This window comes from Netta rufina (genome assembly GCF_964035555.1).
Source record: "Netta rufina genome assembly, chromosome: 10".
In the NCBI taxonomy this organism is placed as follows: Eukaryota; Metazoa; Chordata; class Aves; order Anseriformes; family Anatidae; genus Netta; species Netta rufina.
The window spans coordinates 2,918,477-2,944,080 of record NC_140133.1 but is presented as its reverse complement, the minus strand read 5'-3'; the positions used below and the strand labels follow the sequence as shown (position 1 = coordinate 2,944,080).

Sequence of the window (25,604 nt, the reverse complement as noted above, 5' to 3'; positions counted from 1 at the left end):
ATCTTTCTTTTCTTTTTTTTTTGTTTGTATGCTTTTGCTTTACATATTACTTTGAACAATATTTGTCTATACTGTTGGAAAAGGTTTCATAAAATAAATGTTTAAAGTATTTTAGCAGTATTGAATTGAAATGTGAATTTGTTATTTAAGTGCTTTATATTATAGCATGTCTAGTCACATCACTTTTACTATAGCTGAAATTAACCTTTATTTGGAGAACCTTTTTTGGTTGCTTTGTAGGTGAAGATGGATAGCACACCTCAGGATTGTGCTGATTATCATTTTGCTGTTTGCCAGTAGTCTTTTAAATATGTATGTATATAAAATTAGGTTAAAATCAAAGATATTTCTTTTAAATAAGAGAAGTAAGGCATATAAATGACAAGGAAGAGTGTCATGAGAATATAGCTGCTGCCTTTAGCTGGCAGCTGCCAATCTCTTCAGGATTATAAATCTCAGTAACTTTGGATGGTTGAACATGAAGTTTAGCAGGACTTTGCAAATGGTTTGTTTTGGTGAGGTGGGATGGATAAAGGAGTGACAGGGAGTTGAGAAGGAGCTCTCAGATGTGGGTGTGTTTGTTCAGGAAGCCAAATCCATGAACGTTGCCTTTTGCCTCAAGACTGGAATTGATGATTAATCCCAGAGAAAGAAATCATGTGCCACAATGGGTTGTAGAGATAATCATTCTCTGACCGATTTTCCTCCTACAGCTCCTTCCTTAAATGAAGGAATTATTATAACAATTTTCTTTATAAAGGAGCTAAAATTTAAAATGGAGTAGTGTTAATAAGTACAGTATTTCTGGGAGCAAAGACTAGCCTTAGAAGGAGGCTTTCCTGAACCTGCTCAGTGCTTTCTCTCCTGGAATACTCTATAGAGCTGTCATCTGCTGTGGCAGCTCTTCCGTAGTTTCTAAGAGCAAATTTAACATTCACTTTTTTAAATCATCATGTACACAGGTGTAACTTTTAAAATGAACAGTTACTATAAGTCCTAACAGTTTAAAATGTTGAGAAAAATATTTTCCACTTCTAAATTAAAAAAAAAAATATTCAGATTTTTATTTTCTGTGGTAAACATACATAACAACTTAAACTACTCAACTAAAACATTATCTTATAACAAGTAGCATAATAATAAGTGAAACTAGACATCAGGTAAGAACAGCATACTTGTTATTTTTAACTTTTTGCTAAATTAACTTTTTAGAACTGCAACAGCAACTAACAAATTACTACTTTAAAATGAATTACCTGGAAGCAGAATGCACATGTACAACATGTACGTTGCAGCCTTTGAAATATAATGTACAATCCTTAGCCGTGATAGGCTCTTAAGTCATTATATCTGAATGACAGAAAGGATGAGTAAAGAAACTTGTGCAGTTCTGAACTTCTGTAATAACTAGGCAAAATCCACAATTTGTAGGAAACCTACGTATCTTGTATTGATAGACTTGCCTTCAGCAGCATAATACACCTTGATTTGTTTGCAGTGACAGGCGATCCTGTAACTCACCTCCTGATTTCTTCCCAAATATCTTCTTGCACAAACATGCACTTTTGATTGCAGTAGACACAGCTAATTCGGGTTCTTGCTGGAAGATACTAGTTTATAACAATTTGCAGCAGTGGACTACTAACATATCCATAAGAGAATATATTTAAAGGCATAAATGTTGGAAGGGTGACTAAATGATTTATGAAAATAAATTTTCAGACATTGGACTGGCTGCATTAAAAGCCTTAAGAACTTGTTCAAGGTGCTTTGCTTCCTAGCACAGGTTACAGAATCAGGCCCTAACAGCAAATGTAGGTTTCTATATTAAACCTTCTTTATCAATAGAGTCAGAATCACAGAATTATAAGGGTTGGAAGGGACCTTAAGAGGTCATTGGGTCTGAAATAGAAGATTAAGTCAGTTCTGCAATATTTTATTGCACAGTTTTACTTTGATAATAATTGTGCATTCATAAACAGTGATGACCCTTAAATATTCTTTACCAGTTACCTAGGTAGGACATCACATCATTAATGCTAAGGAGGTTTCAATTGGCTTGGTCCTGTAGAAATATGGTTAAAGGGATTTTGTTGTGCTTGTTAGGTTATATATATCAGAATTTTTCAGCCTTGCTGGTTAGTCCCAGACAACAGTTTTGGATGATGGCTTGCTTGCCAAAGTCATGCTTATCTAATGGTGCGTTATGCATGTGTAGTGCGCGCGTGTGTCTGTGTGTGTGTCTGTACATGTATACATATAATGTGTATATATATACACACACGCACACATGCACATATATGTTGCTTTTCCTTCAGTAGGCAATATTGTTTGTTTTGTTTTGTTTTCTCATTAGATCACAGGTTTTGTTTAACTAATTTCTGTTTATGCAAAACTAAACAGAAGTATGCAAATATTTGACATTTCATGTGTAATCACAAACGTTTGCACCCTGCCTGCTCTGTTCAGGGCTATTTTAGTGATGCCTGGAATACGTTTGACTCCCTCATCGTTATTGGCAGCATAGTAGACGTCGTTCTCAGTGAAGCTGATGTGAGTATACCCCAGCTTACTTTCCCCAGTCCCTACTTCTCTTTCTCTGTCTCCCCACTATTTCCATCATCTGGACAAGTCACAGATTTTGATCTGATGTTTCTAAAGTTTGAGTACAGACCATTCATAGGTCAATTATGTTGATATGGGAAATAAATAGCCTTTTTTTTTCTACCAATTTTTTTAGCTAAGAAAAGGGAAAGATTGTATAGTGGTACATCAGAGAAGTCTAGAGTGTTTCTGTGTTATAACACTGTCCTTTTCTTCTCTTTTTCTGTTTGTGTTTTTCTCTTGCTCTCTTTCTGCTGAATGCTTGTCCTAACAGCACTATTTCACTGATGCATGGAACACTTTTGATGCCTTAATTGTTGTTGGTAGCGTCGTTGATATTGCTATAACAGAAGTTAATGTAAGTAGCAACTGTTCATGCACTAAAAAGTAATTGCTGTCATCAAGAAATACAGAAAATGTAAACTTTATATCCCCAAATTCTCTTTTTTTAACAAAAGTATGCTTTATACTGAAATTGAAGACCAAAATATTGACATAGATGTTCATACAAGCTGTTATTATAGAACTATAAACAAGTAAAACTTCACGTGCACACAGTATAGTAAAACAATGGAATTATATCTTTCTATTTATGTTTGGATTTTTTTTTTTAATATATAGAATGTTTAAAATGAAATGAAGCCTCAATTGCTATTTTATTTGAAGCCCAATGATTTTTGTATGTAGCTTGACTCAGATAATTTAAGCATCTGTAAATTGTTTTAATGGCTTAGCTTAACAAATAATTATTTTTTTTCCCATGGGAGGTACGTTTTATAAAGTGGTTTTAGCATCTATGTCTCATGAGGTAGTGGAAGAAAGGTACAAAGAGAAAATAAGGACTTTCATGCCATGGAAAATAGAATGTTAATCCCCTTCTCCCCCTTTTTTTTCCTTTTCCAATACTGCAGTAAATGTTTTGAAATTCAATTTACTCTTAAAATTATTTGAAGACTCCATCTTTTCACCAAAAGTTTGATTAATGGCCACTACATGTGTAGGTATTCCGACAATAAAAAGAGAGAAATTGTGATTTTTTCTTATTTTCTTTATGACTTGCTGGTTTTAACAAGGAAAGCTGTATGACAAAAAAAGATAAATGAAAGATAACAAACCACAGAACAGCTCTGGAGCAAATGCTGTCCATACATACATGTTTCTTTAACTAGTCAAAATGAAATTTCAGAGGAAAATGCCTCTTCTCTTTAGTGCGTGTCAAGAGCTCAAAAAGGGAGACTGAAGATAGTGAGACTTACATCCAACTCAGCAACCAAAAATGCTCAATGAGTGCACACTCAGCAGGTGTAGTTAGCATATTACACCTGCTGGAGATCGTGTCTGCTTGGCATTCTGAGAACAAAATTATCCACAAATACCTACGGAGATGCAGGTCCCCAGCATTCACACCTATCAAAGAACAGATTAATCAGAGAAAGCTGTAGATGTAAGTGGTTTCTTGGTATTATCTTATTTGGAGATTGCATATTTCTGTGCATCAGTCCCACTTTATGAGCTGGCTAAAAACCTTCATTTTCTCATAAAATTGGTTTAGTAAGCTACTTGCTAGATACCTTTATTTTTTTATTTTTTTTTTTCCTTTTTTTTGTCTCTGATAGATTTTATTATTTACCCAAATGCTTTCTTTTCAGTAGGGATAGTTAACATGCAACATCTTTGAAAAAACTTTAAATTTTCAGTAAATACTCTTAAGTGGTGAATATAATTGCAATATCTCTATTTTCTATTCGAGAGAAGCAAGGCAGAAAAGTTGTGATATACCCAAAGTCTTAATGGGGGCCAGTGTACAGTGGCTCTTAAGCCCTATGCATTGCATACTGTTACCAAATCAAAAAAAAGAGTCTGCTAAGAGTGTTCACATTTTGGTTCTAGATATATTTTTATCAAAAGAAAGTAGAGAGCAAACCCTTAACACTATATAGCACTTCTGTAAAACCCAGATTTTAACTTCACTAAAAAGCATTCAAAGAATAAATATATGCTGTATGTTTTATTTGTTTGTTCATTTGTTTTTTAAAGTTGGCTATCCTTTCTGTGGCTATCACTGCCATTTAATTGAAACAGTTTCTCAGAGAAAAGGTAGATTAAAATGTATTTTTCAAAGTGGTTCATGCCAGCAGCCAGATTCTTAGGATCACAGTGCTCCAGTGAATAGCAGAAATGATACCCTGACCTTCAATTAGACAGTAACTTAATTTTGGAACTGAGAATACCTGAGTAAAAAGGTTGCTGAGGAACATGGAATAGAAACTGTGTTTGAAAAGGCTGTGATCTGTTCCAGGCATTCCAGAATGAGGAGAAAACAAAACAAAATGAAACTAAAATGCTTTGTTCAGATCAGTGATCTGTAAACCACCTGACCAGGAGCTTGGATTTCTTGGGCTAGTCTAGACCGAGGTTTTGTTTCAATGGTTTGTTTTGGTTCCTCTGGTTTGATGAAGATTACTTTTGCCATCCCTGTGAGTTTACACAGCCTTCACCCACAGCACAGCCCTTCTTCCTACTGATAGCTCTGCGAGCTCTGCTTCTGCAAGTGACCGGGGGCTTCACAGTTGCCTGGATCAGGTGCTGAGCACAAGCTACTGGCAAAAGCATGGGCCTTAGTGAGGCAGAAGTGAGTAGATGAGCAAGGATATGGCTGCTTGCCAAAGGAGACAGTTCTCATACTGTGCCCATACAGGTCTCCCTTCAGTTCGTATTAGCTTTGGCTTCGATAACATCAATTAACTGCAATAGCTGCTGCTGAGAAACAGTGATGTGCATGGTTTTTAAACTTCTTAGGTTCTAGTCTATTTGGTAAGCATAATAATACATATTATAAATACATTTCACACAAATATAGAAAACAAATGTATTCTTTTATTTATTTATTTTTAAGATGGCAGAATGCCTTCAAGTGCGCGCACAGTTTATTGTCTCACTAAGGACTTCAAATTCCTCTATACAGCTGCAAATTCCACATACAGCCAGCTCAAAGAATAATCACAATCAAAATAATTTTATGCCTGATTCACCTTAAATTTTATTTACCGATTTTATGTTAAATTGATCAAGAGTCTAATGACTGACTGCATTACTGGAAAGAAAATGAAGGAGTGGTACTCCTACTCATTAAGAATTGCTGTCCCTAATGTCCTTACTGAAGACATTGTCCTTAATGAAGACATTAAAAAATATCTCAAAATGTACTTTTGCAATTATAGATGTCCCTGCATTTGTTGCTGTATGGACAGTGTTAATTTGACAGCATTACTTGTAACTGATCACTGCTGAGCTTTCAGCTGTGATGAACACGGACTTTTTAGTGATTCACTCACTTGTCTTGAAACTACTCTGGAGATCAAGTAGTGATCTTCAGCTAAAGTACACCCCACAGTCAAGAACTAGCACTGCATTTCTTACTTTTTCATAATATACTCACTAGACAAAAGTCTTATCTTTGATGTCTTTGAGCACTGCACAGCAGACTGTTTGTGTACTAAGTATTGTCTGTTTCTGGTCTTTTTTTTCACTTTTTTTGTGTGTGCTTTGTTTGTGCAAGTGATGAATGTGTTTCAGTTTCAGTATAATTCTGGGCTTGATTTCCCATTTTTAGCATGAAACAGTGTATACTACAGTGTCTAGGGAACTTTAATGACTTTTATTGTTTTGATTCTATTGAATTATTCCTACTTCATTAGTTTTGTGTCAGCTTGTGTAATACAAATTTAGTGTTTTAGAATCTCTTTCTCAATATTTTCTTCAGCATTTGGAAATATACCATTCCATCCTTACTTTTATCTAACAATGACAGTGATCCTGGAAAATCCACAGCTCTGCTAAGATGCTAACAAGGCTTTGTTTTCAATGGAATTTCAGGCACCATTGAAATGGCACCTGTATAAATTCCCAGTAGAGAAACTACTTAAACTGAGGAAGCTCAGCCTTGTTGGAGGGGTGGTCTGAAACAGTGTAATGTGCTAGCACTGATGTAAACCCAGATCTTGTTGATCAAGTTGCAGCCCACTTAGTTGGTCAGTATAAATGAAGATTTAAAAGGATGTGAATACCTAAAATAACGTACAGAGACTTGAGATGAATTAAACATTCTTATTGATTTGCGTACATAGTTGCCTCATGCGGTGGGAACAACTTGACCTTGTTGTGACATTTTAGCTGTATACATTCAGACTCATTCCAAAGGCCAGCAATTTTAACAATATTGTATCTGACCCAGTTTTTTTCAAGTGAGTGGGTTAGACTTTCTAGTTACGTATCTCCTTGATTTCAGTATTAAGTTTTGGAAATTAAGTATGTTCTTTTTATTTTGCTGTTCCTTTTCTTATTTTTTTGAAATTTTATGATAATGTGTATGGTGCCCTGAGGCTGATTCTTCTGATCCAGTAACCTCCCATTTACACTCTGTCCAGGAAATTACTGTGCTTTGAATATTTCAGTGCCCATGGAAATCAATGTATTTAAGGTGTTCAGCAATTTACAGGACTGCTTGGCATTCTCAAGGACTGGATCACTGACCGGCTCCAGAAATGAACCACCTCAGAGCAACATATATTTTGGCAACACACTATTTTCTATGATTTTTTTTTCACTTTGTCATTTAATATCCTTTCCTTTAACCAGTTCTTTTCATGAGCCTAATTGGTTTTCATGTTCATTTTATTTTTAGAAATTTTTAGAGGCAAGTATATATAAGTAAATATATATATGGTATAGAAATACAAAATTTAAAAGCACTACTAAAATCTATATAATTATTTTGGCTTTTTTGTAACCTTTTGTTTTCAAAAAATTTCACATGACACACAAGATCTTGTGTGGTCATAAAAATGGTTCCTTTTGACTTAAACAAAACAAAACAAACATACACACACACACACACAAAAACAACAACAGGGTGGTGGTTGTGAGACTCAATATGTGGTCAGCCCATTCTGGGAGATGAACATCCTTAACTTAAGGCAATGAGAGAGAAATAAGTGGAAATAAATTCCAAGAAAATGAATAAACTCTTAAATGGAAATAATAGACATGGTTCAACCTGATCTGACTGTACAAAAATTATCTTCATATTTGATGGTTCAGAAACCATTTGGATGACCAGCACTAGATGACTTAAAGGCATGATCACACTGACATACAGTAGTAGATACAGAGGTTTTGATTCACATTTTTTATCATTCATGTGCTGCCAAAATGTCAAGAAAATGACGGAGAGTTCACTTTCCTTTTAATTTGTGAAAATGTTTAATGCAGCCCCTGTGAACCTAATCTTATGCTTCACGTTCAGTAAGAGTCAGGTTCTTTGCTGAAGTAGGACTTCAAAGAAGAGCTTATATCTTCCTCCTAAGCGCCTCAGAAAGATCTGTTCATATGGAACTCAGCACTGTAAACATGTGAGACTTACTCAGTGCTTACGCTACCGTAACAGCTAACAGTGGTTAGTAGCAATGAGATTGACCAAAAAATGTCTCTCACAGAACCAGAATCAGATATTCTGTCATTTGTCAGGAAGGAGCCAAATTGTCACCATTTCAGCACTATGCAGCGTGTAACACTGACTTGAGGACAGTGGGAGACTTTTTGTTTGCTAGGCTGCTTGTGGAGCATCTGCTGGGACGGCTGGGGCTCGCTCTTGCATAACTCACATCCACCTCCTGTAAGAGATTCTGGATTCCAGTTTTGGAATTGCTTCCATGAAGATATTAATACTTACAACTTAGTTATTGTACAACTGAATATATTTTGGACTGTTATGAGAACAGTATCCCATGTCAACAACAGATGTTATGAATTTAGAGTATTAAATACTCTAGAAAACAAGGAAAAATATGCTTCTTAATATACTATCTTGGGGTTCTTCACATTGACTCAAAGTTTTTACTAAATGATGCATATGGGCTTTTGATTCGTGTTGAACAGGGAATATAGAGAGCGATAAGAATTGCTACTAATTACTTGGTAGCTAATTTGAATCCCAGTAATTATGCTCTGAAGGAATCATGTATACATACAGAGGTGCACATACACTACATGTTTCTGAAGATATTTTGGCAACCTGAATGCTTTCCTGTGTATGTTACTGTCATTGCATGCATTTGTCATTTGCATATTTCCTGCTATTTTTAAAATTGTGATTCCATCATCATTATGTGTTAATTTGCTTTGCATACTGTAGTACACTTCGGCACAAAATATAACAAGAAATTTGTTCAGAACTGCCTACTAACATCCACAGTTTTGCACCATGTTTTTTATTTTAATTTTTTATTTTTTCCTTAAACACAGAACTATGGTTTGCTTCCAATGCATGGTGCAATCAGTTTCACACTGATCACAGTTTTGACATTGAAGCTTTTCCAAAGTTAGGATGTTTATTTGGAGCTTTAATTGCAATCTGAGGAGATGGAAAGAGGAATTACAGATTAGGAAATGCGCCTTTTTTTTTTTTTTTTTTTTTTTTGTAAGCAGTAATAAATACCAGCAGGTTGCAAACATTTTAATTAGTGAATCAGAAATTTTGGCTGATCATTGGTTAATCTTTTTTGAGGGTTAGGATTATTTTGAGAAGAAAACTGCTATATTAAGCTGTGATTAAGAAAAATATATATAAGTTACTGATTTAGAGTCTATTTGAAGTATTTAAGAAGTGGCTTAAATTTACGGAGAGATGAGGTGCTTTGCTGAACTAGGCTCTCAGTGTAGCTGGCACATGGCTGACAGAGAGGAGAATAATTAAGCCAGTCTCTGTCCTTGTTTACCTCATCTCAGTGCATCTGTTGGGCAAGTGGTGAAAGCAGAAGCTGCTCATATAAAAATAAATATTCTAGCTTTGCTCTAACCTTGTGCCCATTACCAGACTTGTAGCAGTAATACCAGAAGCACAGCTGCCATCTTCAAAATCATGTAGTCCCACGGGGGACAAAAAATGTGAGAATGGCCATTCAGTGCCCATGTCTGGGACACGGGTAGTGTTGGAATCATTGCTGGAAGGTGAGGGGAGAGCAGTTTGTAGGCACAGCCTGGCCACAAAAAAATACTTGGACTTGCAGTTTTGTCAGCAACTGTCCTCCAAAGATACTACTCAACCTGCCCCATCTCAATTCTATTCAATACTTTTCCTACATAATGTGCCACATACTTGTGTGTGTACATGTTAAGCAATATTACTGAAATTGTAAATAAGTTTGTGTTTGGATAGTATATGTTTTTTTCCTTATCTGAAGGAAGCAGATGTTCACTGTTGTCAATCTCTTTGTTACTGAAAATTGTGTCAAAATCTTAGTTTCCCAGATGTTATTATAACTGGTGCTGGCTCGACATAAACAAATGTTAATTTATCTCTTAGATTAGCATTTCCCTTAAAGAAGCATGAATATTGCTTCTGATCTGTCAGTATACTAAATTAATTGGAATTATTATTCATAATGTGAACTGAGCTGATGTATTATCAGAGAGAAGTGCCAGAGAGGGTAAAAAATCAGATACACTCATTTTAAAATGTCAGTACCCAAAACAGTTGGCCAGTGATGGGCAGAAGTTTAATGTTTTCATCTCCAGTGGAAAATACTCCTCAGGTACCAGGAGTTTGTTTTCATTCTTTGTTTCTAACATTTGTCCCCATCTCAGTACCCTGGTGTTTTTGCACAATTTCTCTTTTGTGAGCAGGGCATTTTCCTGGCCTGCTCTTACTGCTTGCATTTGATATCCTACCACTGCCCAACAGCAGCTAATCAGCCATCATGTCAAAAAAAAAAAAAAAAAAAAAAAAAAAAAGGGGGCTTTTACGCTCATCACTCCTGAGTATTTGCAGTGGGAAGTAGAACTGTTCACATGCAGTTTTGGTAATCTGATCTCTGTCTGCAGTATAAAAACTGGGAATTAAGCATTTATTAAAATCATAATATGCAGGAAAAGTTTTTTTTTCTTTTTAACCTATTGTTCCTTTTATGAGTTTTTTAATAACAAAATCCAGTGATCTTAATGCATATGCTTTCTTCATTATTTTTTTCTTTTGGGATGAAATTAAAAATCTGTAGGACTAAAGTATGCTTATCCTGATATTATATATTCCATTATACATTGTTATCCTAATACCATTTGTAGATTATTGGGGCCCAATCCTTTTCCTACTGGGGAAAGATCTCAAATGCAAAATCCAGCATTTTATTTCATTCTTCTAGTGCCAGCTTGTGAAGATGTTGTAATTTAATATGTTCTCTTTCTGTCAAATACTTAATTTAATTTTTGATAACACAAAATATTGAATACTAATTAATTTGATTAATGATTAGGACTATCTGTCTCAGCATGCCAGTTATCAGAAATTAATGTGAAATTTCAGGGCTCGTCTGCAGAAGTTGTAATGAAACCTGTTTCCTTTAAAAGTTTCAGATAAAGAGGAATTATTTCTGTACCGAAAAATCAGTAACAATGTGGGTCTGTGTGTACTAGTCCAGGTTTATTGCTGATGTAGTTAGACAGCCTTGTAAGATCGTTTAAGCATTGTGTGGTATTTTGGCATTTATGATGTGGTATTTTGGCATCTATGCTGTTTGTGATTATGGATTTCTCATTAATCAATATTTTGGTGGTTTTATTTCAAATTATTGAAATACGCAGGGCATTTCTAATGCAGCAACTCTCTTTTATTGACAGCATTTTATTTATATGTATTTTATACAAGTGCTTACAAAGCTTAGACATGATAGCTGATTTTACAAACTTACTGAAGTCTGTTAACTAAAGTCTAATGATGAGATCTGGGTCTTTGTTAACATTAATGCCTTGCTTTATTAATAAATCCTAAAACAGTTTTAGAACTGTTTCAGAAAATACTGAAATCCTAGCAGGGCAGTAATGCATATATAGAGATTGCATATAGTTCAACAAATGGTTATTTTTATCTCGTTTTTTAGCCACTTTTGATTTCTTCATTATATATATTTTGAAAAAAAGTAACAAATAAAACAATTAGTCTTTTAATAAATACTGCTAATGATCTGGATTCAGGAAAGTGCTACCTTTTATATTGTTGTTGTTATCATTATTTTACCATAGTATGTTCATATGATATACTGTTAGTATTTTCAAAAGACTCATCTGCTCTCTGTTCCCTTCTTTCCTTCTGGGTCTTATCCTAGGTAACAGCAAGGCTTGAGATCTTACTCTGTTTCAAAGAAAAGTGCGGCACTGAAAGTGTGCCCGATGTATCCTCAGTGTGTTGGAAGCAGCACTGGGGAGGCATCACGGTTACTGCATGTGACCCTAATTGTTGAGAAGTGCCACTTGAAAAAGGTGTACATTTTAGACAAGAGAGTAAGAGCCATCACTTGGATCTAACCTCCCAAATTCCATTTTTGGTAGTGCTATAAAGTTTTTAAAGACTTTTCCATTCAGTTTTGAAAAAGCTGCAGTGAATCTGTCCATGCACAAGCAAGCATAGACATGTGGTCCTGTAAGCTTTGATAGCTGATTTGCCTGTCTGGCCATTTAGTATATTGGGACAATTTCTCCAAAGATGGACAGAGACATTTTAAAAAGAGAAGTGAGTTTCTTCTTCGCAGGAGTGAAGAAGAGTTTAGCTCTGAACAAGACGTTGGTATGCCTCTCTCCCCTACCTGTAGCTCATGCGGGTTGTACAGATCTGTTCAAAGAGGTCAATTAAATCCTGAAGCCCTTTCTCCATGCCCAATCCTGCTATATCAGCTCAAACGTACAGGTACTTTATGGGTGATGAGAGACTCCAAATTTTGCCTTCTCATTTGCACCCCCATGGGAGAGTTAGCTTTTGTGTTACTGTGCTAAAAATGTTTGTCTGCCACTTCAGCTGAGTGAAAAATCTGTCCTTCTTAAGCCTGCCTGTCCTGATGCTCATCAATGAACAAATTAACTCATGTGTATTACTTTGCTTTAAATGAACTCCTGATGTGATATACAACAACAATTTGTTGAATATGGTTAGGTTCCAGTGATGGAGTAATCAACTTTGAAGAGAAGCACATTGGAAAAAGGACCTTGAAAAGCCAGTTTGACCCCAAAGCTTTGTTCTTGAGTTTTACTTAAGGCTTATTGCCACAGTTTCATACAACCATGGAAATTTGTGTCTAATTTTGACTGGCTTACCATGGGAGTAGGCATTTTATTTTGTATTTAGTTTACATTGATTCTCTTAAACATGCTCTATACTAGCAGATTTAATATCAGCCACCAACAGTGTTTTAGTGTGTCAGCCAATGTGTAATGCTAAGGGAAGGTTTTAATAAGTACTTAATGTTCTGTTCCAGGAGTACATTGAGTTGAAAGATGTTCATTTATGTTTAGAAGTGAAAAATGTCCTTCCTTCTGTTTATGGTGAAGCTGATTTTTTGATCTTTTACTTGATTTTAATATTTAATGTTCTTAATTTCTTAAAGCCAAAGCCAACTGAAACAGTCACAACTGATGAGTCTGGGGTAAGATTAGTAAACTGACCCCGGTGGTTTTACCTCTACTTGAGTTTATTCTTTTTACCATGTCTCTATTTTCCACCAATTTTTTATGTATTTTTCATAACTGTCCTACTACAAAGGTGTATGCAGTGGTTTGCATTTGTTGTCAATGTACTATTGAAGTCTACTACAAACAAACCCAACATGATCCTTATTAACAAACCAGAAAACTTGGAAATGCATGTGATGTGTGAAGCATTTCTACAGGTCCTGTGTTTTTAGCATGTAATTTTTCCTTTCATATCATTCTTATCAAGGTGAAAAGGTCCTCAAGATACATTTTCAAATCTTACCTCTTCCACCTTTGCATTTGATGTTGTTTATCTGGAAGTGTTGCATGTTTGAGTTTGTATTTGGTTTGACTTCTCCATGATACTCTTCAGAACTCCGAAGACAGCGCTAGAATCTCCATCACTTTTTTCCGTCTTTTCCGGGTGATGAGGTTGGTGAAGCTGCTTAGCAGAGGAGAAGGGATCAGAACTTTATTGTGGACATTTATTAAGTCATTTCAGGTTAGCAAAATTTATTTAAAGTTGCTTAATTATTACAACTATATACATACCAATTTTTGTGATATAATGCATTGTAGAGTGCAAATAACATTTCTTTTGAAATTCATGCTAGCAGTAATTACATTTCTAAATTCATTTGCATGTTAAAGCTAAAAGAAACTTTGCCAGTTAATTCAGTGAGACCAAGGGTCATTCTTTGTCATATGATGTTAACTGTTACAATGAGATTTTTACAATACTTCATAAGAAATTATTTGGTATGTCTAAAAAGGATTTTTTGTGAAAATAATTTAAAAAAATTACAGGTTAGACACACACAGGTCTTTTACTTCTATGTATTTTTATTATATGACTACAAAAGAGAAATTCAATCTTTTGTTTGTATAAAACTGATTTCATAAGTGTAGCAAATAGATATTTCAATCCTGTCTCCTGAAAATTCTGAAGAATGTGAAGTTAATGTAGTATAGTGGGAAGTACATTTGTGTTGTCAGAAGTAGTAATGAAAATAAAATCTGAAACTGGTAAAGATGGCTCTTCCCCCTGGATTACTGGCAGAAGTAATTTAAAATATAACGAAGTTCATGTTCATTATATGTGGCAGAATATTAAGAATGACAGGTAATAACATTTTATGCACTTGCATAAGAAGAAAACAGCTGGGAAGACCTATGGCATACAGAGAAATTATTTTGTAAATGTAAATTGAAATTATGGTGTGAAATTATTAAAAGACAATGCACCTGTCCCTTTCCTAGGCTCTGCCTTATGTTGCCCTTCTGATAGCCATGCTGTTCTTCATCTATGCTGTCATTGGAATGCAGGTAATTATAGGGTTTTGTTTGTTTGCTTGTTTGTTTGTTTGTTTCCTTAGTATTAAACAAAAGCTCAGTGTTGGCTTCTTTGAGACCGGTTGACCAAAGTGCTTATTGAAATGTTCCTTTGATAGTGGTGCTATGTATGAGGCAGAGCTTTCAGAGTAATGTAGAAACCTTTTATTGGCTATGATTTTGGCAGTCAGAAACTCCAAAAAGATAAACAAGAACTGGGTGTGAGCTTCTAGTATCTTCATTTGCTGAGGGGAGCCATTCCTCTTTTGTATACTGTGAGGCTTATTCTTCCTGTGCATGAATGTATGAAAGAATGCATGGCTTCTTTACTTTATTCCCAGATTTGTTCTGGGAATATGGCATTAAAATCCTGGCTTTTTTTTTTTTTTCTCCTGTCTTCCATGAGAGAAATTTAGAACAAGGAAAATAATCTAGTTGAGGATTAGAAAAAGGTTTTCTTTTGATCTCAGAGTTGTAAGGTTCCCAAACCAACTCAAAGGGAAGCCCTAATTAAACATGATGAGATGAGGAAACGTGATATGGAGTGTAGATTTGCTTCCTGAGTCTTAATCTTCTTTTTTAATCTGAAGAGAGCTTATATCCTTACAGTCCAGCAGCTTGTATACAGAGCACAGTGACCTTAATCTCTCAAAATGAAATAACAGCCCTTACTGTGTCAGTGTATTAATGTGAGGAAAAAGAATGGTCTTGCAACCAAGGAATTGCAGTTTAATTTTGGAGAAATGAACTAATTTCCGTCTCTGGCTGGGACAAAATGCTCAGGCTGGGACTCTATGCTTTGGCTTCAATTTTTGCATCTAATGTGCCTGTTTAGATTCAAGGTTTTCAGAACAGCAATTATTTCTTACTACAGGTATGCACAATATCTGTTGCAGTGGGGTTTTAATCTTACTCGAGGACTCTAGGTGCCAGTCTAAAGCAAATATTTTGTCACCTACAATACAAGAAAAGGTATTAGTGTTATAATGACTTAATGATGCCAAATTAAAATGAACAATTATCTTGTAGTTGCGATATATTTACTGCATTTATATTGTCAGGAAAAATCTCATGACTTACTCAAAAGAGTTAGTACATTTGTGAAAGTACTTTTAATATATACTGAAGCTAGTTTAGACTACAATGGCTATAGTTTCTCCCAGTACAGGTCGCTAGGATGAAAGTCAAAATCCTGTTTTTCTTTAGGTATTTGGAAAAGTGGCCATGAGGGACAACAATCAAATAAACAGAAACAACAATTTTCAGACTTTCCCCCAAGCCGTGCTGCTCCTCTTCAGGTGAGTAAACATGAACTCTTACTTAATGCAACCCATTTCAGTGGTCTGTAAGAAATGTCTGTAACCCTTCTTCTGTGGATTTGTTCAAAATGTGTCTGCAAGTAAGAAGCAATTTCCTATAACAAGCATGTACTCTCTACTATGTATGCTGAGTGTCCACTGGCACAGCAGGGCTCTAATCAGGTGCTGCAGGCCCGAAGTCATTACAGCTATTACGGAACAGTGTATTTGTGGAGGAACTGTCTTCAGGTGGAGCCTAAATAGTCAGCGCTGATGGCTCTCTGCAGGTGTTGGGGAATGTGAAAAAGACTTTGCCCTTATTTTATTCTGTGGAAGCACAGGCAAGCTAGCATGATGGTATGAAAAAAAATAAAATAAAATAATAAAAAAGGAAAGGTTGTTGCAAAGGTGAAAACAATAAACTGTTCTTTATATTTTCCAAAGAGATGTCAAGAAGTAGTGGGGTGTAGCTCGCAGAAGGGAGATATGAATAGGAAAAACCTACTGATAATAAAAATAGCTAAACCTTGGTGTAAATGATCCTGGGGGATTATGGAATTTTCATCAGTAGAGAGCTTGAGAAAACGGTAAACCTTTGCCAGGAGTGCTGCGGTTTCATCTAGGCCTTCTGCATTGCTTGTTACTTGACTCTCAACCAAAATGTATCCTCAGATGTGACAATTCTTCCACATTCACCATGGATCTAAGCCAAAACTGAATTTGTTTATGAGATATGCAGAACATCTGCATATGCAAAACACATTATAGATCAATAATTCATAGACAGCCTTATTTCATTTCAAAAGTACACTTTATTCTCTGTTAAAAACAATTTACTTAAAAATCTGAGCAAAAAATACAGTTCTCAGATGACCCCTTCTTTCAGTTCATTGCTCTCAAATTGCTTTGGATGTTTATCTCAGATTTCATTATTTAATTTAGAAAAGCTTGGAATAAAACTTTTGGAATGTTGGGAGGGAAATAAAAATAGTAAACTAACCCCAAATCATTTTCCAGTTCTGCCTTGTGGAAAAATTCGTATGATATTGCATAAGATGATTGACTATCCCCAGATAATAAGCTGAAGATTATATAAGCTGAGGGAGAGAGTGTGTTACTGAAAAAATGAACTTAGAATCACATAGGTTCAACATCTGTAGTCAGCTACAGTGCTCTGTATCTGTAGTCCCAATGAGAGCTAAGTCACTTTATGCATGTGAAGACTTGCCTTTGCAACTAGGTCATAGGTAAGTGGTTGTTTTTAAGTATTTGAAATCTCAGGTGTGTATACAAGCATTACCCAACTATGAAAAAAAAGAAAAAAGAAAAAAGAAAAAAAAAAGGCAACAGCAGAAATAAGAGAGAAACATTTTCTCAGCCATGGAGAGAAAAAAGCAACTCAACTTTTACTTTTAACTTTTATTACATTTTTTTTTATACGATGACTCCCCTTCCATACACTACAACCCCACTGCAATAGGTATTTAACTTGTAAATGACAGTTTGGAGTTCAAATTTTTACATGTGAGCCTTTCTGGTGTGCTATTGTACCTTATAAAATTGCCTGCAGTGTCAGATCTAAACTTTTCATTTCTGAAACATGCTCTGTAATTTCTAATTAATTTCTGCTTTGAGGAGTTTGAGGCCTGTCTTCACATTTGTGCATGTACAGCTCCAAACATTTTATCAGAATGTAACAAATTAATACATTCTACTTCATTTTGATCAAATAATACTTAATTCTCTTTGTGACCTTATGAAGGTGTGCAACTGGAGAAGCCTGGCAGGAAATCATGCTGGCATGTTTGCCTGGAAAACGCTGTGATCCAGAATCTGATTATAATCCAGGGGAAGAATACACATGTGGAAGCAATTTTGCCATCATTTATTTTATCAGTTTTTACATGCTTTGTGCATTTTTGGTGAGTTCGGCTTGTGCTTATTAGCAGAAATAAGTTTTAACATTTTAAATTTATTTTCAACTAAAAGAGTAGTAGGGTCAGAGAAGAATTTAGAATCCTATCGCTAAAATATTTTTGCAAGGTTGTATTTTTCATACACACTCCTAAATCCTGTATCTTATACTGAAGGCTAATAAATTCACAAGATGTTCTTCAGACTACAGGCCTCCCTGTGTACAGGAAATGGTTCCTTGGACATTTGAAAGCTGTTAACCTTCCTTTCATCAGCTATTATTTAATGCATTTTTCAATAATGTCATTAAATATTCATTAATAATGAATCTGCAGTTCATTTGACTTACGAGTATTATATAAACTTATCAGAATTTGGATATGTGTCTCTATAAAGTGTGCTCAGACTGTGGTGCGCAAGATGCAAACTATAAACTTTCTTCCTAATGATGGCATAATGAATTATTTGCTCTAAAACAATCTGCAAAAATCCCTTTTTCCTCATTGCAGGTGTCTTGGCTAAGCTGCTTGATTTGTTCTGTTCTCAGTACTGTTCTCCTTGCAAAAGGAGATTGGTCAAACAGAATCCTGGACCACTGTAAACATACCCCTTCTCTTGTGTTCTTTTATGTTGATGAAACATAGGCAGAAGTCTCAATGTCATATCAGTGAAACCTGTAAATATAAAAAGTGTTTCCTGAAATCTATACAGTGTCAAACGTGTTGGATCCATTCTTTGATCTGGCAAGTCAAGGAAGAGAAACAAAAACATTCAAAAGCCTATGTCAAAGACTGAGTATTATACAACAGAACCACACTCATTTGATTGCTTGATAGTTCCAGTTAAGCAGTTAAATGGTCAGCAAGTATTTTTTTGTGATATTCAATAGTATTTGCCAAAAATCATTATTTATTGACTTATTTGAATTCTAAAGCTCCTACCTTATAAAGTTATTTATTGGAAATATTTGTATTTCCAAAAAATTCAATTAGATCTGTGTTCTTAATTTATTTTTTATTTTATTTTATTTTATTTTATTTTAGATAATAAACTTATTTGTGGCTGTCATTATGGATAACTTTGATTATTTGACACGTGACTGGTCCATCCTGGGTCCACATCATTTGGATGAGTTCAAAAGGATATGGTCAGAATACGACCCTGAGGCAAAGTAAGTTAAAGCATTTCTCTGGTAAGATTCATCTGATAAAAACACTAAAAGCAGAGCATAGTACATTCTTTGAGAATGCATGCATATTTGGTATTTGGTAATTGATATGTGTTGCTTCTAGGGGAAGAATAAAGCATCTTGATGTGGTTACGTTACTGAGACGCATTCAGCCACCACTTGGTTTTGGCAAATTATGCCCTCACCGAGTGGCCTGCAAGGTAGGTTTTACCCTATTTCCTTTGTAGGCTTCTTTAACAGGTATTCATTCATTCATTCAATTCTGCCAGATGTGTATTCTGTATGCACAGTACACCTGTCTATTCACAAGGTGTCCTCCACTTGGGTTTTCCCAGTTTTATGCAGGTTTAACTTAAAGCAGCAAAAGCAGTGTCATTTCCTTCAGTGTACCCATTTAAGTAGCTTTTGTCAACATAAAATTCTTTACAAAGCATGAAAATAAAAGGAGTTGGTCTGTAAATCTATCATTCTATTATTGTGGCATATATGAGATACCTCAGACCAGCATTGCTGGTGACCCAGTGATATTTCTGGTTTCTCTTTAGTCCCAGGGAGAAGAGGACGGTAGTTTACTTTAGTTCACAATTAAGTTTTGATACAGTACTTTTACAGTTGCGTTCATGAAATGTTTGCTGCATGTGAAACATAGATCTGAGTTTGAAGGGTGTAGACTGTGAGAAATGAATATGAATAAGAAATGAATAACAATGTCCAAACAGTGTCCAGAAGTGAGAAGACTGAAAATCAGCAGAAATTTCAAGTAGAACTTGTTAAGCACAGTGTGTAATCTGGATGAGGATAAATGACATTGTAATATAAAAGTTGAAAAGCAACGCAAAGGAGATTAACAATTATTAATTTATTTAAGGAATTCTAATGAAGAGGCTAATCCAAAGAAGAAAATCACTTTCACACTAATTTTATGTAGATAGTGTAAAAGATGCACAGCATTATTTAAGAGTCACCTGAGAAATGAATCAGTTTATGTAAGCCAGACCTGGTGCTGTGGTTCTTCATGGAGCATGAGGCTGGAGCACTCCATGGGAAGCCTGGAACATGAGTGCAACTGGAGTGCATGCTTTTGAATAACTGCATATATCCCTGATACTGCTTCAATGTCTGCAGATTAGCTCAATAAAAATTACCTATGAAAACTATTGGGCAGTCTTATCATTTGTAGAAGCATACATATGATTAGTATCAGAAATAAGCAGTATTGGGTGTTTATTATAGACAGGTTGGATAGAAGGCTCAATGTTTTTTGAAAAGTTACAGAATTTTTACTCCTCTCAGTGTATATTATTCTTTGATTATGTCAGCTTTTCAGAAATGAATGTTACAGGGGTTTGATTTTTTGAACAGTTTTCTTTTCTCCTTCACAGAGGTTAGTAGCCATGAATATGCCACTGAACAGTGATGGAACCGTCATGTTCAATGCTACTTTGTTTGCTTTGGTTAGGACTGCTCTAAAGATAAAAACAGAAGGTAAGGGTTTTACCTGCCAAGTCTTGTCAGAAAGTACAATGAAGAAAAATTCATTTTGTGGGAAATGAATAAGGCTTCCTAAGTCTCAGTGGATTTTATTGGACTTTGGATCATGGATTGCTAGGAATCACTATTGCTAGGAATGACTCGTGAGAAAATGAAAGAAGGAGGTAGTGAGATCAAAGCCCAAGTAATATCAGAAAATATTACATGTTTTCATCTGCTCAGATAGAAACATTCAGCAGTGATGTAACAGGACTTCTAGCGCAAGGAATGAATGAGTTCCCCTCTCTGGATGACCAAGATGTTCCTTCCTCACTGCTCTTTAAGTCAGTGCATAGATCCCACATTAGTGCAACTGCAGCTTCTGCACACTTGACAGTGACATCACTGGTTTGATGAAGACCAGTTCTGACTGTGTAGAATGAATTTCTGTCATTTGCATCACAAAGGGAAAAGGTTTTAAAATTATGGTATGTTTTGAGGAATTTTGCTTTTTGTTTTTATTTTTTTTTTCATTATTTTACTGTCTTTTACTTTTTCCTGTTCCAATTTCTTCTGCTGTTATCTGGGTTAGGGTAGCACTTCATGGGAAAACTGCTCAGTAGTTGGATGCCTGAAATTGCATGCCTGCACAATTGAGTAAATCCTATGATTAGACAAAAAAAAAAAAAAAAAAAAAAAAAAAAAAAAAAGAGGTCAGCTTTGGATCAGGAAGGAAGTGGCTTGTAAAGAACAATTTGTCATGTTCTGCACAATTTAGGCAGAAGGTATTAAGCAGTGACAGAGCAGAACCAAGATCTGTAAATTACTGTTGACTTCTGAAGTACTCCAGGGACTGCTTTGAAAGCCCCTAGGAGTTCTCTCTTACACTCTTCTCTTGGATTACTGCAGTATTATTGTCTGATACTTCACATACCTTAGCCTGCTGCTAACAGTCTTTATCACAGTCTTTATATGCAAACAGCTAATTAATATCCAAGGATCATTCATTGCAGCTATTTGAAACATAGTGGTCATCTTTTGTTTTTCTATTTCATTGCCACAGGTAACCTAGAGCAAGCAAATGAAGAACTTAGGGCAGTTATAAAGAAAATATGGAAGAAAACAAGCATGAAATTACTTGACCAAGTTGTCCCTCCAGCTGGCGGTTAGTGTGATAGATTTTGCAATATGCTATTCTCTGTGCATTTTGGTCTTTGTGGATTGCTAGGAACCAAAGAAATAAAATTACTAAAATTTGAAATTATAATGTCATTAAAGTACAACAAACAATAATAGCAAAATAAATGCAGAGACCATTATATCCTGTTACACTAGATAATAAATATATGACTGATTAACACAAACTCCTTAGATTAAAAAGAATGAGAGGAAGATGCATTTAATGCTTATTTTCTTGCTGGGAAACAAAACAAACCTTATTAGAGATAAATTCAGTCTTAATTTCAAGTCATTCAGCAAAATAAACTAAAGTTAGTTTGATTTCAGTGCATTCAGCAAAATAACTTTTTTTTTTTTTTTTTTTTACTAATTAAGCTTGTCAATGTACACTACATTTTAGCTTATATCCTCATATATGTTGAATACTTCTGGGAGAAAACTAAAAATTTTTAAATGCAAGATTAAAAATATATATATATGTATTTTGCTAAATTGGTAAAGCAAAAGGCTAAATTATCTTAGACTAGTATAAACCAGAGCAGTTCATAGTCAACAGGTAATGGAACTGGTTTGGATTTATGCCAGTATGACTGAGGTATGAATATGGCCCTTGTAAATAAATATCTAGATTGTTATCATACTGATACGTTTGCAAGAACTTCAAGGCACGAATATTACTTACTCTTATGTGCTATAAAATGGCATCAAATATTTGTTATATCTCTTTTTTAAATATATATATATTGAAATATATATATTTAGCCTTTTTCAATATATACGTTTTTCTTAATATGCTGTAGTGTAGGTTTAGGTGACATTTTACTTGCTTTTTCAAGTTTTAAAGGTGCAGGATCTGTTGCACTGTGTTATCCACACCCAGGCTGTATATATCCAGACAATATACAGATCCATTGTAATCATCTGGTCTTTTTTGTAGTTTATTGTACTTTTATAGTGTTACAGCAGCTTTCAAGACTGATCAGACTCAGGTTTGGAAGCAGACTCAAGATCCCAGGCCCGATGGTGGTGGAGGCTGATCCCTTTCTGAAGGTGATACTCTCAGTCTCTAGGGGAGAAAGAGCATGCTGGCTGCACTGCTGTTCAGCATGACCCAAGAAGCAGCATTAGCTTTGTCGCTGGAGGGAGCCACTTGCTATTGGTGTGGTGGCTGCCAGCTACTTCTGGGGGTTGATACAAAAATCTAGCAAATTTGACTATCCAAAGGGGAACTGATACTGCACATTTAAAACAAGTTTTTTTGGTGTTCTACTCTGTTGTTTTTAGCCTTACACCTAAGTGCTTGCATGGCATAGATTAATTGCTTTGTTATTGTTGTAACTATGTGCTTGAGCTTTTTCTGCAGCCTCTGTTCCTTTCAACTATGAGTCTTTCCGAATATTCTGAAGCAATTCTGTTTCAGGGTGGTGGCATGGAATTAGTGTTGCCTCTTGCCAACTTTATTCCCCTACATTTTTTATTGAAATAGAGATGCATGCTTCAGAATAGTGAGCTGTGCCTGCCTAAACCAATCTGACAAAGAATCTTTAAGGATTACATTCCTAGAACTAATCTTACATAGTGACTCACTGTTAACTTCAGCTTCATTTCATTGCTGAATGTAAGCTGCATATTTACTTTCAGCTATACTAAAATTCATTGCTAATATTTATTCCGCAAATATAGCTCTTCACTGTAGTTAGAAGGATGAAAATCTGGATCATTGCTTGAATGATAAAAGACGCTATGTCTTCAGTGGTCCAATATAAACTAGAACATATTGTGAAGTCCTTAAGATTTAAGAAGTCCTTAAAATTTTCAATTTACTTTTTCTCTGCAGACAGTTAGCTAAATACTGGTTAAATAATTCATTACTATACTTGAATTAAACTGTTAATAGATAGCAACAGATTTTCAGTATAGAAAACTGAAACTGTTTTGCAAAAGCATAGAATGAAAGTCAAATGCCTGAATGTATGAACGCATTAATATTCTTAGGAGACTACATAGTAAGAGAAAGGCATACAACCCACTAAAGATTCAACTGCTTTCTATTCTCTAAACTCCCCGGTCTCTACCTGCAAACCCATTTAATCCTGCCTAATACTTTTTTGCCCTCTTCCAAAAACTTCCTGCTGAAATGATTCCTTTTGCTGTCCCTATTTGTAACTATAGATCTGTCCATACTGTGGTCAGTTATGCTTAGCTGCCTCCCTACCTGTCCATATCTGGCTTTATGTGTGTTACTCAAAAAACAAAGTCAAGGATGGCTCCCCTTGGCCAAGCTTCAGTTTTTGTGTGCACCTGTCTGCAATACAACTGACTGTGCCTGTGAATTACATGTGCATCTTGTTTGTAAAAACAGACTTTGACATGCACGATTCAGGAAACTGGTAATGCATCCATCTAATATACTAATAAAAAATTGGTTTATGTCGACAGTGATCAATAGGGCCCTCTATTTGTGCATACTGAGACTTTGGAGTTACTGTCGTCTCAGGTACAGTCAGTAGTCATAGCCTGTCTTGAGACACACTTTAACTGCAACCCATAGTAGTCTATGTTATATCAAGTCTGTCACTTCTATGTGCTTGTTCTTTCTAGGAGCCATTTGCTATATTACTTCCTTAAAAGTTCTGTTGAAATACTTGAAACAAAATAATATAGAAGATAGAGAAGGGATTACTGGGGGAGATTGACCAAGAATACATTGCAGAAATTAATGGATACAGCTAAACTAGGGAAGGCAAGTTTAGGTTATCTACTTTATAAGAGAACTCTTCTGAATAGAAGACTTGTTTCCTGAGGAGTTACTGAGAGAGATTGCAGATGAACTTCAAAGTGAATGTTCACAAAAAGATTAGAAATTAGATTTGGGGAGTCAATTAAAAACCTTTTTACTGATGAGACTGAATCAGTACACTGATGAGCTTTTCTTGTGAGCTACGGAGTCCCTGCTATTTCCTAGTAGGAAATGGGGGGACCCCATCCTTTGAAGACATGTCAGGATTTGGCAGAACAGACTCATTAACAAGTAGAAACATTTCCTGCAACAGACTGGTCTTCCAAACAAGATATTTTAAGGCAATTATTATAATTGGTTTTGCTTTGATACCTCTAAAGACAATAAAATGCTGGGAGGATACATCCCTGGTACAATTTTTCTGAAGTTAGAGCCTGTCATGTTTTCTCACATGCACACAACCCACATCAGACATTATAATGAAATGCATCCTGTGAATTCTGGAAGGAGCTTATTTTGAATGGCGAGGATTCATTTTGAGACAGATTGTGTCACAGAGATAAAAATAAGTTTAAATAGTATTACATATGAATTGGATTTCCCCATCATTTTTACTGACACTTCATCACATCATGAAAAAACGGTTACTGAAATTTAAATTAGCAAAAGCTGTCATATTACAGGGAAAAGTGCTATTATTAGTGAGATACATTGGGACGTAAAATTGATAATGCAAAATCACAAGGAGACTGTTTTAATCAAATGTTAATGTATGATGTTACACTAGATCACAATCATTTTAAAAAAATTACTTGACAGGGAAAACGCTTAAGAAGATATGCTCATATGTAAAAAACAAAACAAACCAACAGGAAACAAGCAAAAACATCAAGTCTACTAAATCTCCATTAGAGTTAAAGTATGCACAAAGCAAATGACATAAAACTTAAAACAAACAAACAAACAAAAAACACAGCAACAACAAAAAAGCCTGTACTTTCTATCAAACGTGTTTAAAGTGTATCTGAGCACATAAGATTTTCTGCATTCAGCCAAGCAAGTCACGAAGTTGTAACCCAGATCCTGAGATGTGTTAAGCACCTGTCTGACACAACGAGGGTAGCCAGAATGGTAGGAGCTTACTGTCCACTGGAATGTGGGCTATAACTGTGGAGAGAACTTGGACACCTAAAATACATAGCCCTTCCAGTACTAAAGTACTTCCTCCTTCATGTGCAGTACTAGCCAACTAGTAACCATGTTGCAGATGGCTGGCTCTACATATTGCTAAACTCCAGAGAGTAGGAAGCAGAAAGGGAAAAAGATAACTTTGTGCCAGGTAACTCTAGGGGAAAGAAATGTG

The 25,604-nt window shown here is 35.3% G+C and overlaps 1 protein-coding gene across 1 annotated transcript in view; it reads left to right on the top strand.

Moving 5' to 3' along the window:
* Positions 1-25,604, top strand: part of CACNA1D (calcium voltage-gated channel subunit alpha1 D) — a gene marked incomplete at both ends in the record, with an annotated part of 188,769 nt that overhangs the window by 136,124 nt on the left and 27,041 nt on the right. Inside the window, 10 exons of the mRNA XM_084292806.1 lie at positions 2,470-2,553; positions 13,035-13,073; positions 13,493-13,621; positions 14,380-14,445; positions 15,658-15,749; positions 17,512-17,671; positions 18,707-18,834; positions 18,956-19,052; positions 20,235-20,337; positions 21,386-21,487. Coding sequence (XP_084148932.1) covers positions 2,470-2,553; positions 13,035-13,073; positions 13,493-13,621; positions 14,380-14,445; positions 15,658-15,749; positions 17,512-17,671; positions 18,707-18,834; positions 18,956-19,052; positions 20,235-20,337; positions 21,386-21,487 — 1,000 coding nt within the window. The remainder of the gene's footprint in view (positions 1-2,469; positions 2,554-13,034; positions 13,074-13,492; positions 13,622-14,379; positions 14,446-15,657; positions 15,750-17,511; positions 17,672-18,706; positions 18,835-18,955; positions 19,053-20,234; positions 20,338-21,385; positions 21,488-25,604) is intronic.